General features: G+C 38.4%; 1 protein-coding gene across 6 annotated transcripts; it reads right to left on the bottom strand.

Annotated features, from left to right (window-relative positions):
- Positions 1-857: 857 nt before the first annotated feature.
- LOC107027921 lies at positions 858-15,115 on the bottom strand. 6 transcript variants are annotated; one of them, XM_027919239.1, is made up of 15 exons: positions 14,773-15,115; positions 11,559-13,363; positions 10,969-11,445; positions 9,506-9,831; positions 8,948-9,423; positions 8,164-8,216; positions 7,959-8,066; positions 6,010-7,898; positions 5,573-5,681; positions 4,339-4,513; positions 3,452-3,519; positions 3,259-3,368; positions 2,323-3,144; positions 1,374-1,468; positions 858-1,206 (listed from the first exon to the last, which is right to left on the bottom strand). In XM_027919239.1, exons 2-15 carry the CDS (start codon positions 13,351-13,353, stop codon positions 1,203-1,205), a joined length of 6,507 nt encoding a protein of 2,168 aa, XP_027775040.1. In that variant the 5' UTR covers positions 13,354-13,363; positions 14,773-15,115; the 3' UTR covers positions 858-1,202. The 6 variants fall into 6 exon arrangements, with proteins under 6 accessions (XP_027775040.1, XP_027775041.1, XP_027775044.1 ...); XM_027919240.1 differs by having other exon boundaries at positions 14,800-15,115; XM_027919243.1 differs by having other exon boundaries at positions 6,010-7,883; positions 14,773-15,114.
- Positions 15,116-15,820: the final 705 nt, after the last annotated feature.

The raw sequence follows: 15,820 nt of genomic DNA, 5'->3' as shown, positions 1-15,820 counted from the left end.
TATAATAGCCTTTTAACTCCCCAACTTGGGATTGACAGAAAAAGCTATTATCGGCCAGTGGAGGGTTTTCTAATGTCGACAATTGTTTAAGTTATTTAATTATCTTACTGATCAGTTTCAAAAAAAAGAAAAGTAACTTTTGAAAAGTCAGAGTGCTCACCCGGCCTGTGGCAGAGGTTGTGAGTTATCCTAGGGTTCCAAATAGCAGAGGTTTTGAGTTTAAAAAAAAAAAAACTTTTGAAAAGAATTTCAAACTATACTAGCAATTTTAGCACTTAATTATATTTTGTTTTATCAATCAATTAATTTTGTACTTACATTAGAAGCCTTGAATCTCATCGTCAAGTAATTCGACTACAAAATCTGAAGGGGCAAAAGATTGATTCTTGTCTATACAAGTCGTTTGATTGGGAACAGATTATTCGACGTGGAATAACTTATCATAAAATGGTGCGATAAACAATTCTATGATTACCTAATATCTCGATTGTTCAAACACAAACTGCAAAAGTCAGAATGGTAACTTTAGGCCCAGAGGATTAATAATTGGGCAGTCTAATTATTGTGAAATTGGTGTGAACATATACTACACTATCAGATTTAGAGTCTTCTTACTTTTGACTGTTTAGCCATTCTACAATTTCTGGGCAAGGCTTTCAGTACGTTCTAATCTAAGGCTGCAGCAACATCATGAATCAATTCAAAAAACATTGATCCAAAATAAGGAAACAAAGACGATTATCTATGAACCATTCACTTTAGAAACTAACATTTGCACAAGTTTTGGTCTTGTAAAATGATGGAATGACAAAGCATGTTTCACCTTAAAGAGTAACGATAACAAAAAGACAGCATGCTAGTTTTTAAGGTAAACATCAATCTGCAAAACTTGTTGGGTGAGAAGGTCGCAAATATTCGAAAATAAAGATTGTTTCAGAATAACTCTAGCAATATTTAACAACTGACATCGACAATCCCATTTACAACCTACTCCGGCTAGAAAAGTCCTTCACAAATTATGTGAAGGACTAAATCATTATGAACATCTAATGCCTAAATTTTACAGCCAGGAAGTGAGAACTTCCCTTTCCCAATTTTCAACTCTATAATTAAATGTACAGGAAAACATCAAACACTAGGCATCCTGATCATCTTGATGATAATCTGGGCTGAGCAGAAACATTTGTAAGCACTCTCCTCCTTTACCTGAAGTTAAAAATAGCAATTTTACAAAAGCCAAACCCTGCTTTCCAATGATCTTGCTAAAATACTGAAGAGGCAAACGATTGGAGAAAGAATTTGGATGTGAATGTCTTTGACCGGATAACTGGGAAGCGGGGGACCTAAAAAATGGGAGATAATTCAAACCTTACCTTGATGCACCCCTGCTATGACTTCTGCTGCTTCTATCATGTGAAACAGATGGAAACTTAGAGATGATCAACGAGCTTTGTAGTCCCTCCAATAACTGCATGCAACATATTAAATAACATTTTAAAACATCTGTTCTCACAGAAAATTTATACGAAAACATAAATGCCAGTCATGAAGAGGAGGGCAAACTGTTACAATTAGCAATGGAGATGACATTTGAAAGGGTTGATTCGATCTTAACTTGGTAGCCAAATTAGTGGAGAAGAAAGGCACCATAACGGTGGAGGCCAGGTACTAGTGACACAATAAATTCCCAGCGTTCTTTTCTAAAGAGCATACCAAGAACACACACTTCAAAATAACCATATGAAATGAAAGATTATTTATTGCTTCCCTTCTTTTCATATCAGGAAGTAAAAAGGAAACAAGCAAGACATGGGTGATCAAAATTTTAAAAACACAGAACAGGTTAAGCTGAGTATTGATTGGTTAAGACTGAAGATATCTTACTGCTTAAAAGCACTCCAATCACTTGAAACCTAATTTTAGGATTTCTGAGAATCTGCTAGCTTAACTAATGTTCTCTTATGCAGTCAGTTTAATATAATTACAGAGAAGTATTGGTTTAACCCATAAAGAAGTAATTGTGACCAACATACTTGAAAAGGCAATCACAATATTTCACAAAAACAAACCCCAAAAATGCTCAAAAGAAACACAAGAATTTTGTAACTGAAGTGATGCACTGATGTACCCTCTTTACTTATTTGTGCAGCAGCTTTAACTAATAATATGGAAGCCATGATTGATTTTTTGTGCTCATAATACAACCTGTGATGCATACTGTATATAAATCCCAGCATGTTGTTACTGAATCATCATTTACTGATTAAAAAGAAGTGACATCCTCTCAGAGTTGAGTATACTTTAATCAAAGAGAATCCTTACCCTTGATGTTGGTTGAATCTTTCGGTTTGACCTGCGGGGTTCACTGACTTCAGGTATCATTTTGTCCTTTACTTCAACTTTGCTCGACTTCAAATTGGATATGGGGATTCTCTTCTTCATGCCCTCCCCTCTGTTAGATGATGTGGAAGCTTTCTTTGGGATGTTGGTGGGAAGAGCTTCTGAACGAAATTTCACACCTTCAACCCCTTCTTCCGCATTTGACACAAAATTCCCCACATTAGGCTGTTGTGCTTCATTCTTATCATACTCAATTGCATCACCTACCATGTGCTCAGCTCCACTAGCATCTCTAGTGGATGTAATACTATTATCCTTCAAAGTTCTAGCTGAGCTAGAAGGCTTACTTGGTTTAGGAAGTTTCCGTCGAGTTTCAATCGTTTGTTGTTTCTCCTTCAAATCAGTTCTAGAATTGGTTTTCCATCCACCAGTGCCTGTTGCTTGAGGCATCAAAAATTTTGTGAACTTGGCTGAACCATGTGCCGCATTACTCTTAGCTGTTCTGTCTGAAACATAGTGCTTGCTTACTTCCATGAACTTCCTTTTCTTTCCTGGCTTAGGAACACCAAAGACTTTTGATCCCTCTTTGTGCAAACCAGACCTCATTGTTCGAAGTGTATTGGGCTTACTGTCATCTTTGTTACTACCAATATCAAATGTTTTTTCAGTGACAGACAAAGGAAGCAATGTTGCTGATTCATTTGTCACTGGCACCAGTGGATCCATTTTTTTTGACAGACCATTTCCAGTATCCTCACTAGCAGGATTGCCCAGCTTCACTCGCTTCTCCTTAGGTGTATCACCCTATTTATGTAAAATAATAAACCATCATAGATAAGCAACTGGAATATATCAAATCCTTGCTCAATTGATAAAAAAGAATATAGTAAAAGACTAAAAGTATGTAGACATGCAGACCTGGGACAAGAAGTCATGTCTTGACCTGGACCATTCGACCCACTCTCCATCTTTCCATACAAGGCTTGGTCGGAGATGCCATGCTCTGACAACTGCAGTATCTCCATAAGCTGTGGAAATGACCCAAATACTTATCAATTAATCAACCACATGGAATGAATGGAAACAATTGAACCTCAAAACAGAAAAATACCTGGAAAGTTGACACTAAATGTAGTCTCGTCCCTTTTGTTCTTCTCGGCAATGACACCCTCTCGCCAGCTAGAACACATTTTAAGACAAAGAAAGCAAAACGTAGAAAAAATAAGATTCACATTGAAAAGTCAAATAAACTACAAAGAAAAGAAAAAGAAAAAATATATGTATCTCCTTGTCCGACTTTAACCTGACAGAGTTTGAATTAATGAGATCAGAAAAATTAGGTTTTATAAATTACTGCCTTCAATTTTTATATCTATAACCGAGACATTTCCAAGGGCCGTGTTTCTGTCTGCGGCAGAGTTCAAAAACATGTGTACAACACATGACATGTTGAGCTCTTACCAGTACACTGATGCCATGGTGACTTCCAGGGCTTGTCCAAGAGAGAAAATAATTAGAAGCTTCCATTTTTTTGGGAAGCACAACGCAAAAGAACATTACAAGTTCTATCATGAAAAGTGCTTTGAATTGGAAGTTCTTATACAACAATGTAAATTCATTCTGGATTTTGAAGATGTTTATTACAACATTGCGAACAAATTGATGAAAATCTGAAGTTTTGACGTGAAGAAGTCATATAGTGTTCCTTCTCAAAAAAGAAGTCATAGTTTCTGTCACATATCGGGATACATGCAATTAAGTTTGAAGATAGATGAGTAAGACCTCAAGACATTCAAAGCTAAAGTATCAGTGTTCTTATAACGTCACAAGCAAAGTAAAAACCAAAGAAAATCATAAAACATATCAAAGAATTTGTCCTGATAAATTATTATATATAATACTGCCCCAAGGAAGCATTCATTGTCAAAGAAGAAACTGGACTTGAACTCAATCACTGGGAAGAAAAGATTGCGAAGCAATATGATAAGTAGATCTTACCGGTAGTCGATCCATGCATCAACTCTATCTCCTACATACCATGTATGCTCCTTAACAACTGCTCTTCGTCTCTTTTTTCCTCCTTGCATAGCAGTCACCGGATGCGCAGGACGTATTCTTGGTGGTTCATCACTTCCAGCATCTAGAGGTACCCAGTCCTTAAACTGTTCAAGCCCTGAAAGATTGGAAGGCAATAACAGTTTTTTAAGCCACAAAGTCCTTGCCCACGACAACAAATGCCATCGCTTTTTGGCTTCCTAGTCATTTTCTACATGCACCCAAAATATTGGATTATCACATAAACAAGGGTCAGGTCACATCAAAATTAGATTCTCATGAAGGCAATTTTCTTTGCTGAAATGAGATGCTCCATATTTTATACTTCCTATGTCCCAATTTAAGTGTCTGACTTTCTATTTTAATATGTCCCAATTTTAGTGTCACATTCTATATTTAGTACATCCCCAAATTCCTAGATCCTACCTGACAGGTTTAACAACACAAGATTTAAAGGATTGTACACATCTTCAATTTAAAATCACAAGATTCAGAAGTCCCCCTTTATTTCTTGAACTCCATGTCCAGTCAAAGAGGGAGCAATGTATTATTGATATAATGTTTAATTTCTAATTTAATTTGAATTGTACATTTGATCACGTTTAAAAAGATAATTATGCACATTCAAATATTTAAAACAAATACTCCCTCCTTTTCAATTGGTTTCTTTGGTTTTGACTTGGCACAGAGTTTAAGTAAAAAAGACTTTTCAACCTTCTGCTCTTAAGCTAAAGATACGGAGAATGTACCCAAATGCCCTTTAACCTTGTGATCTTAAAGATGTCACGTGGAAGTTAGAATAAGAGAGTTAATCATCTAGTTCTTTTCTGCATTTCATAGGTTCTATTCTTCTTCAATAGGTTCAAAAAACGAGGATGACTTTTTAAAAAAATGGTAAACCCCACTGCCGTGAGATAAAACTTTCCTCTTTCCCACGGGACTCAAACCCCCAACCATGTGGTAGTGCTTACCAGCATTGGCAAAACTTTTTTAGATGACAATAGGGTTTATTTTTAGCAGCAGATGCATCCAAAATCCAAATGAAACACTGAGTCACGCATCCATAATGCTATGAATAGTTAGAACGGAAAGTTTACCTATTCCATTTAATGCTCAAGATCAATCCCTGTCAGTGCTAATCAAGTAACTTGTAAACTATGTATCATTTTCATCTTACCTTCATCAGACTGGTGGTCGGTGAAACAAACAAGAGCTTTTCCATTCTTTAAAGTCAACACTTTGGCTGAGTACCAGGCTCTCTTACCATCATCACTATCTTTAAAAACCTATCAGTCAAGATATTATTAATCAATTAAAACAGCAATGAGTTTTTTTTAAACTGCAGCAATGTGTTACACCATCAGTACAATAAAAATACAAATAAGCACTGAAGTGCTGAAAATGGAGCATGATGGATAACAGCCAATAAATGAAGTAAAAAAAAAATTGATTTAAACATATAGCTTCTTTACATGCACAAAATTCTAAGAATACAATCCCATGAGAGAAAAATATTGGGGAATTCTCAACTATCTATCTAAACGATGGAACTTACACTCAGTATCTTGCATTCAATAAAGCTGACACAGGATGATAAAGTTACTATTAACATACCTCCACGACGGAACCCTCTTGCATCCTGGAGCTTGCCACATCTCCACGTGCTTCAACCAGATCATGGGATGACTCAGCAGCTACAGCGACAGTCTTACTCACCTCTGGCATACTATGACCCTTTGCTCCTCTTACATCTTTTTCAACACTTGTAACGGGAGTTTGAATAACTTCTTCATTCCTCATGTTGTCCTCTATGATATTACCAGATACACTAGTAGTCTGGCAAGCAGGAACCATGGGATGCATCTCTTCAACAGATGGACCCTCAGATTGCTTGGAAAAGATGCCAGGAGTCTTTTCGACAATGGGACTACCCGATTCATCCCCATTAATCTTGTTAGGCTTGACACCCTGCCCAGAGAGTGTTTGGGAAACTTTCCAGTAGCTATCTGGACCAGCTTCCACCAATTGAGTCAGAGGCAAAGGATCAGCCAACGCAACAACTTTCCCAGCATGTGACACAGCTTCAGCTGCCAGTTCCGCAGCCTTAACGATAGCATCCAAATTCTCAGCATGCCTTGATGCAGCTGAAGCTGCCTCGATCCTTCTCCTCGACGCCTCCCTAGCCGCATATAAAACTGAACTAGAACCATTGCCAACATCCTGACTTTTCAGTACAGAAGCAGGGGTGGCACTCCCGAAGTTGTTCACAATATTAGGAAAAGAGCCGGCTTGGGATTGAGAAGGGTTACTCACACCAAATGCTATCATTGCCTCATCCGCCATCAGTTTAGCTTGCAATGCAGCATTTGATGCAAGCTTAGCAGCCGCAGCTGCGGCCTTTGCAACAGAGGTAGCAGCTGCTACAGCAACGGCAGCAGATGTTAGCTTAACCTCAACATCTGATGCCAAGCCAGAGTTCTTGTGCTTGTCTAACTGGCTCCACACATCTTGGCAATGACTGACTGCAGCAGTAGCATTTGCAGCAGCCTCCTCTGCCTGCAGCTTAGCCTCCTCAACTTTGCTCAAGTATTCCAAAGTTGGAGTCTTTTTTCCTAAATCAAGCACTCTCTTAGAAAGCTCAGTGGAAGATGGGGCGGAGGTGATTGGTATATCAGAGTTGTTTTTAGGTACAGAGCTAGAAGGTGGTTCGATGACAACTGATGTAGAAAAATGGCCCCCAATTATGGGAACAGATGTAGGTCCTGTCTGGCTATGAGCAACCAACGGTGCAACAGCAACTGACGATAACAGGCCAAAGTCATCAGATGCAGGAGCCTTATTTGATAACTGAGTACAAATGACAGGGGTAGTAATTGATTCAGAAGAAGTGCCAATCTTAGATTTTTGGGTACGATCATCGGTACCAGATGCCTTTTTTCTCTTTCTAGATTTCTGATCAGCTGAACACTGAGCAGGCAACACTGGGGTCTTCGTGTTGTCATGCGGAAAAGCTCCAGACTGGATACCACTATCCCCAGCATGAGCCACCGAACCAGGCGGTGCATGCTTTGCACTAGCTGTGGACAAGGATGACTCCTTTACAGGGGTTAATTTCACGGACTCTGTAACAGGTAATGCAGGAAGCTGTGCACTAGTATCAAATGAAGAATTTTGTGGAGAAGCAACCCAGGAACCAGGAAAAGGGGCTTGTGGTAGCCAAGATGCAGTGTGCCCAACAAAGTTTCGTGCTGGGGGAGTCTGATAGGGATGCATAGAAGGAAGTGCCTTATAATCAATCAGGGCTCCTCTAGCGGATGATAACACATCACGGGAAGGGGTAGCCATATTCCAAAGAGGGGATGAAAGTGGTATCATAGGACTAACAGCAGGAGAATTGGAAGACTTGCCGCCTGCTCGCCCAGCTGTCGAAGTAGTAACCTTATCCTGATGCACGACCTGTTTGTTTGCTTGATCTGGAGTTCTGGGACCTGCATTTCTCATTTCTTAGATACAATCAGTAGCAGCACAACATGAAAGAAAATAACCAAAAGAGGTTCAAGTACCTGAGCGTGAATGAGATGGCGTTTCATTGTTTCCAGCACGAGATCTCTGTCCATGAATCCTTTCAACACAAGCACGCCATGCAGGGTCCCAGAGACTTCTGCATCCATCTGCAGAGTATCTCAAGTAACTAATCGCTTGTCCAATTTTATTTTTTTTAAAAAAAATAAAACATGAAATAAAACTACGCGAAGCTAGCCAACTAACCAGATGTCCCAAAAGCTGAAACCATACAAGCTTCTTCCGGTGATGTACCTTGTCTGGAGCAACCATTTGAAAAGCAATGAAATCAAACACAATATTGGTCTAACAACATAAATGAATTAGACCAACTGAAACAACCACCAAAAAGGTGGTCGTTTTTCTCTTACCTCGAACAAAAAGAACTGAGTCTTGAGGAACACTCAAACTTTTGAACTATAACCAAAATTGGGAGCAAGGGAAAACTATAACTTTAAAGTATTTACCATCACTATACATAACTATTTTCATTCTCTTCCTTATTATCTCCTTCAAATCTGTGAAATTGAAGCACTTCCTTCTTCTTTAGAAAGGTTGAATCTCCTATTTTCCCTTCTTTTATAGCTTCCTTCTAAGCAGATTTGTTATAGTCGTACAGAAAGAGGTAGATAGTATGAAAGTTATTTTGCTAATTCTTATCCTCCTTGTCAGCCCACCCCCACCCCACCCCAAAAAAATGTATATACCCATCTATAATACGAAGTCATAATTAAAGCCAACAACATGTTCTACCAATTTTCCATTGAAGCGAATTTGGCGCTTACACCTATGTTGCTCAGACTCTTCAAAAATGTCAACGGGTGCGTGTCGGATTCGCCAAAAGTAGTGTATTTTTGGAGAATCCGAAACGGGTGCGGCATCAAAAGTGGAGAGTCCGCGCAACTAAGGCTTAAACTACTTGGTCTTATTTTATCCTCTATAGCTACCAGCACATGCATAAAAAATTCAGAAAATGGATATTATGACTCACATCAGAGATCCATAAACAAAAATTTGAGCTCGCAGTTGCACTTGTTGTAGATCTGTGAAAGGCTGATGAAACAATACGGATGCAGAAGTAGTGTTTAAATCAGGTAAACTTGAAGTTGGAAAGGAAACAACCCCGCTGGACTTTGTAATATTGCGCTCAACAGTTCCAGTTCCAGTTTCAAATTGAATTTTTTGCACAGACACAGAGGGGCTAAACTGGACACAAGATTTGTCTCCTCTATCCGGCTGCTTCGATGAGTTTATCGCCTTCGATTGCCTTCCCTTTCTAGGGTTTTCTTTACCTGATTTCCCTGAGCCACGGCTTGCCTTGCGATCGCCCTTAGCACCCCCAGACGGAGTCCCTTCATCAGGTACCAGTGGACTTCCATGAGAAATTTTTTGCATGATCTCAGTATCAGTTTGCTTGCTGCCAGATGTCAAATGCAGTCTATCCCCAGCCTTCAACTGTAATTCAGACTGAGAAAGTTAGAACAGATTGAGGAGTTGCAAAAAGCACAATACACAACTAAATTATACGATATTAGAAGAGAAAGCAGACCTCAGTTGGTTGGCAAGCTTGACTACTGATGATTGATTTGTCAGCTTCTCCCTTGGCACTACCAGCAGCCAATGGACTTACATCAAAAGTAAAGCTCCTATCTGTTTTAGTGGAAGCTTTTTCTCCTGAACTTATGGAGGTGGACAGCGCTTCACCACCAATTTCAGTTGTATCGACAAGGGGAGCAACCTTCTCAACTACAGCTCTACTTCTACTCGGGGTTTTTTTCTTTTCACTTGGTGAAAGTGCAGTATAACTTGGGACGGAAGCGGAATCATGTTTAAGTCCACCAATAACATCAGAACTTCCCTCAACTGCAAAGGAAACTAAATCATTTCAATTTCGTTCATTAGAAGGCCTTTTATTTTTTAATAATACCAAAATTCCACTGACGTCAAGACACTTTTCATGCAATTCGCTGCTATATATCATTATATTGGACTAAAACCAGACATTGCTCTTTTTGCTGTTTCTATCCAAACTATCAACCCTTATCTACTCTCAGCCCATTCTTGACCAAGAGACATTCTACAATTTCAGAACATAGCATAGGGTCCAAGTCCTTTTTTCTTATTTCCTTCTTTTACAACTCTTTTCGGCATCATAATTATGTATGATGTGACAAGATAAACAGTCTTGCACTAGTTCAACATTGCTCAAGTATATTCATACACTTTCATATGTTTATAACACAGATATTTCCTATAGAATATGAGACTGAGACCAGTCAGTATAATAATCATCTGCAGTACCAGAATAAATGGGGATATCTAAGGCCACAAAGCAGCCAATGAAAAAAAAAACACATTACTGCTTATGCCAAATCTGTTCAGCTCACAAAGATGATGGTTCAGTACTTGACCAAGAAGTTCGCTCCAAATGAAATGAGAGAAGAAATTAGCTTGAAAAAATTCTTTAGAAAACTAGCTTGTAACTATGCAGGAGTCCAAACAAGTTGTGGTACATACGACACGGCGAATTTAAATAGAAAATTTACATATTGAAGTACCGTAATGAAGTGAGAGGAAAAATTAGCTTGTAAATAATTCCTTAGCATACTAATTTGTTGCTAAATTTCAGTCCAAGAAAAAGTTGTGGTACATACGACAAGGCAAATTTAAAAGGAGAACTTACAAATTGAAGTACCACGGTCCAGAGGAAGTTAAGGGAACAAGTATACATATATAACTAAGTGGGTGTTCGGATGGGCTTTTTTAAGTGGCTTATATACACCCAACTTTTTGGCTTTTCTAAAAACTTTTCAGCCTTAAAAAATGCTTAAATCACTTTTTGCGTTACCCAAACACTTCCAAGACTAAAAAAGAGCTTAAAAAGCCAAAAAATCACTTAAATAAGTAGAGCCCATCTAAATAAACAAATGATCCCGCTTTCAAGAATAAATGATCAGTGAACAACCAACAGATCAACAGTATAATTAAGAGTGCAAGAAATAGATGACTAACCTCCAACTTCTCCGAATTTCACTGTTTCTACTTCCATCTCCTGATTCTTCACAATAGGGGCTGCCTCAGCTCTAGCACCAGGACCCTCAATATTTGCTTCAGCACTCGCTGCTTGCTCAATGTGGCTTGCTGAATTGGAATTATCCTGAATAAGAACATCCTGATCAACAATCATAGGTTTTATTTTCATATGGCAGTCACCAGATGCATCTTTTCCATCGTCGGAAAGGAGACCTAGCTGGCGTGCCCCCTCAGAAGACTCCTTCAGTGTTGACACTTCTGCTTCCCTGCTGAAAACAGCTTCCATTTCTTCCTTTCCTGAAAAATGATCTGACCCTACCATAACTGATACTGACTTTAGCTTATTGTCATGATCAATTATTTCAGTTGCAATTGCACCACTACCAGAAAGCGATGGACCACTCACTGGGTCACCACCTAAGATTAAGTTCCTACCGTCAAAACCAACATCCGATGCTGCAAAGCCACATCAAGTAACAGTAAGTAAAAGAAGTGTTAAACAGACCAATTTCTGGATCATGGCCCCCCTACAATAATTAAGCACTAATATGAGAAATAGAATATAATACCTTGATTATTCAATGTGGAAGATTCAAATCGTGATCTATGACCTTGATCAGAGATTTGTTCAGATTCTCCTGCCACAGAAGAGGATCTAAGCTCATCGTCACGCACACAAGATCCCACCATCTCAGTTTCTACAGGCAGCACTTCCTCCTTATCCTTACCACCAGAGACATCCACATTAGTTGAATCAACATCAACCACATGGGAGAAGGTTTCCCTACATATGTCCATGGATCCAGCAGGCACAGACAAGGAGATGTGGTCTCCACCACATGCATATCCTTCGGAGACCCTATCAGCATCATTTCCAGTTTCTACATTCTCAGATACTGGCCTCTCCACTAGTTCAGCAGAAACAGATGTCTCTTGTATATTACTCCGACCTTCTAGAGCATTAATACCATTGCCATTATTCTGTTTTGACGGCTCGGAGATCTCTGATACTGTACATGCCTCTGAAGTACCAAGATTAAGTGGGGAATGGCCGTCTAGATTACTCTCCTCTTTCTCAGTAGAAGTAGTCAGTCCATCTGACATCTGCATTGCAGAAACCTTCTCTGTCTGACCCTTGGAGCTGCCTTCTTGATTCTTAGTGTCTCTTGTATCTAAGCAATTCTCAGTTACAGACGCCTCCTCATTCTCACATAGTTTGCTATTACCTTCAGCCTGTAGCTTATCTTTCAAGCCTTTTGAGAAAACCGCTTCAGCATGTTCAACCGAAGAAGTATCTTTTTTGCATCCCTCAGTAGTAAGACTGCATTTGTTCCTCTGCACACAAGGTTCCCCTGATGTAATCATTCTGGTTTCGGTTGAAAGCTCTTTGCCTACTTCTAGCTCTGAAGCAGCAAGAGAGGGAGGACTGGCATTAGAGGTACAAGTTTCACTATCAACAGCACATCCATGCGTCTTTCCATCACCCAAACTCGACTCTTTGCTAACAGATATTTGTTTCTCTACTGGTTTGTGATGTTCACTTGGTAGACCACTTGTATTCCCACTATGACAGTTGGTTGGATTATGCTGACTAGCCAAAATCTCAATACTCGCAGTAAGAGAATCTGTAACGCACTCTTTAATTGCACTTTCAGTTACAGGAATGGATGGTTTCCTATTATAATTATCGGGTAGAGATTCACTTTGTGCTGTCCTAACTTCCCCTAAATTTTCATCAATGCTTTTTACTTCAGTCTGTAACTTCTCCTCAGTAATAACACCAGAACATCCATCAGCAATAGGTCCCACCTCCTGCCTTTCTGGAGCACATACAATATGAATAGCTTCTATCTTTGTTCTCTCGCACCTAGAAAACGAACCACTAAACTCAACTGACTCAACCGCTGGTGTTGCTGAGATAGAGTTTTTAACATCATCTTTTCTATCATCCAACTTCAAACTAGATTCTGCTGGCTGGATTAAGCAACCCAATTCATTTCCAGCATCTGACTCCTCAATAATAGTGTCCCCTGGAACCATGTCTTCCTGACCAACCGATTTCAATAACATTTCAACAGATTCTGTTGATGTTGCCTCAGACCAAACATTATTACGTCTTGGTATGGAGCAAGAATCGGTAGCACTTGAACTGAACTCTATTCCACTACTTCCTCGAGAAAAATCCTCTATCCAATGATTGTCTTCCTGAGTGGGGATACCAAGGAAAACCTCGTTTTCAACTAAGCTGTCAAATCTATCGTCAAAATCAAACTTGGGAAGAGCATAGGGATGCAAAACAGAGGAAACTTTGGAGCTGTCTTCACCGGCTAAATGACTTTGATAATCATTGTCATTGTAATCCATCTGTATATCCCTGGACAGCAAAAACAATTAGTTAGTGACTAAAAAAAGAAATCATATAAGTTCAAATATTTTCCTCCTAAAGCCATCCAAATCTTCCAAGAAAATAAATAGGAAAGCCAAATGATTGAGGTTGTACCTCTTTTTATAAATATGGTGGTTGTACTTATAAATTGCCATTAGAGTAGCCAAAAGTGATAAGCACAAAAATGTGACAACTTTCTCTTGGAACTTTAAGCGTAATTAGAGCTTGGGCTTTAGGCAAGCAAAGATATATATATAATCATAAAATATATAAACAAATACAAGTGCATAACCTGCACTTCTCCAAGTTTCAGGGGTTAAGCATGCTTTAAGCGAGCTTTTAGCAACATAGATTGGCATATGAACTGACCTTCAGACCCAACTTAAAACTACGACCTATGACTCAATTACCTTCTTTATTATTCAGCCAATATAATTTTGCACTATTTTTGTCATAAAGCCAATATATTATTACACTAACGGCACCAATATTAATCAAGAAGAGAGAGAGGGAGAGATTGATATAAAATCACCCAAACCTAAGGAAGTCGATAAACTAGCAAGGAAGTCATCAAGGTTAGAACTATAGAAAATCTCTCTAAAGAGAAAGGGGTGTTATCTAAAATAATTAAGCACAAGTCCACCCCCACACACACCCCCACCCACACAAGTCTATTTCAGTCATCCTACCTCAATTAAATGTTTTACAATGAGACACTACTTCAAACCAAAACCTCTAGAAATAGAAGAAAATCCAGAAGATGCTACGTAAAAAGAAAAAGGCCCCCATTTTTCCAAGAATCTTTCTAGTTTGACTAGAAACTCTTAGGCGGTTGTGAAAGCATCTGGCTTTAAGAACCTATGGCAAAAGACCCCTTTGTCTTAAACATAGAAATGAGTATTGGAATAGGTTCAAATAGAACTAACTGGATATCGAGAATTCTACTAGCCAAGGTAACCAATGTGGGATTAAGATGTAGCTAAAGCTGCACTACATGCTACCTAGGTACAGACCAAAAGAAAGAAACGTCTTTTTATAAGTGTGGTGTCTGGATCAGCATTAGCACACCTTGACTAACGTCACCATCCACCTGTTCCACCATCCACCAACGACAGGTACCTAGTATCTATCTCCACCAACGCTAGGACAAATAAGAAGAAACACCTACTGTTTCCGTCTCTGCTGGGATTTGAACCTGAGCTCAACGTTTAACTCATATAAACTACCCTTCTTCTTTATCTATGTAAAACCAAAAAAGGACAATCTTTTAAACAACCCAAATTAGCATATCGCCAAACAAAACTCTCAATCTAACAAGTCACACACCTGCATTTACTGTCGATAAAAACAACAGGTCAAAAAATAAAAATTAACACGGCTGAGGAAATGAACAGTACCAGAATAAGTAAGTGTAGAGACGCTACCTCCCTCCATCCGGTGACGAGATCTCGACAGTCGATCAACTCAACCCCAACGATACGGCTACTCGATGCTTCATAACATCTAGGGTTTCACTCAAACAACTCCCAAATCCACAAACCCTAACCCTAAATCCTCGATAAATTAACCACACAACAACACCTAAACGACGCCGCTGGAAGATGTAGAAGAAGAAATCTCTCCGCCTGAAACCTTCACAATCCTTTAACGAACAAAGAAAGATATTAAAGTGAAGGAAGTGAAAAATTACTGAAATCAAGTGTACAATAAAGCTTATTTATATGTACAAAATAATAAAGTGTGCCTATCTCTACGTGCGACTAAATGGTGTGCTAGTGTGTGTAAATGTGTTATATTTTTTCGATAAATTAAGATTTTTGACCACTTGTCAAAACATATATTAATATGATGAAAAATTATTTTTAAAAAACTATATTAATACGTTTTACTAATAAAATCTTAATAAGTACTCTTTTATTTAAAATCTCAAGTTTGAATACGAATCACTCATTACGTTTTGTGTGACTTTTCGATAGAAATAAAAGTAATTGTGAAGAAATGAGGGGTTTTGTGTAAATAACTAAAGAAGTTTTGGGGTGTTTTATGTAAATAATAAGGAATATTAGGGCTGAATCTAAGAAGAAAAAAAAGAAGGGAATATGTGAGGTGGCAGTATCTTATTGGTTTAGTTATATTTGGAAGCAGTGTGACGTGTTGTTCTTTGGTTTAAGCACCAGGCGGTTGTTTAAAGTCACAAGCAGGTGAGTTAACCAATAGATTTTTTTAGTTAAGTGGATCAATTTTTTGGAAATTTATATATATATTAAATAAATATAAATATCTGTTCTGTCATAAAAATCATTTTCAAGTCTTACTTTTGGGGAAATTTTTCAGTTTCATTTCTACTCACAAATTTTTTTAAAAAAAAAATCAAAAGTAAATTATATGTTTGGATACGATTGTATCAAAAAGAAAAAAAAGTCTGAAATAAATTTAAATTTTGAT

The sequence above is a fragment of the Solanum pennellii genome, chromosome 8, assembly GCF_001406875.1.
Source record: "Solanum pennellii chromosome 8, SPENNV200".
NCBI classification, from domain to species: domain Eukaryota; kingdom Viridiplantae; phylum Streptophyta; class Magnoliopsida; order Solanales; family Solanaceae; genus Solanum; species Solanum pennellii.
This window is presented reverse-complemented; position numbering and strand designations above follow the sequence as displayed.

Coding starts and splice junctions, on each gene's coding strand:
- LOC107027921 (XM_027919239.1), bottom strand. CDS start 13,353: ATGGATTACAATGACAATGATTATCAAAGTCATTTAGCCGGTGAAGAC. Junction 4,514..5,572: donor CGACCACCAGTCTGATGAAG/GTAAGATGAAAA, acceptor CCAATCTTTCAG/GGCTTGAACAGTTTAAGGAC. Junction 3,520..4,338: donor GATGCATGGATCGACTACCG/GTAAGATCTACT, acceptor AATGTGTTCTAG/CTGGCGAGAGGGTGTCATTG.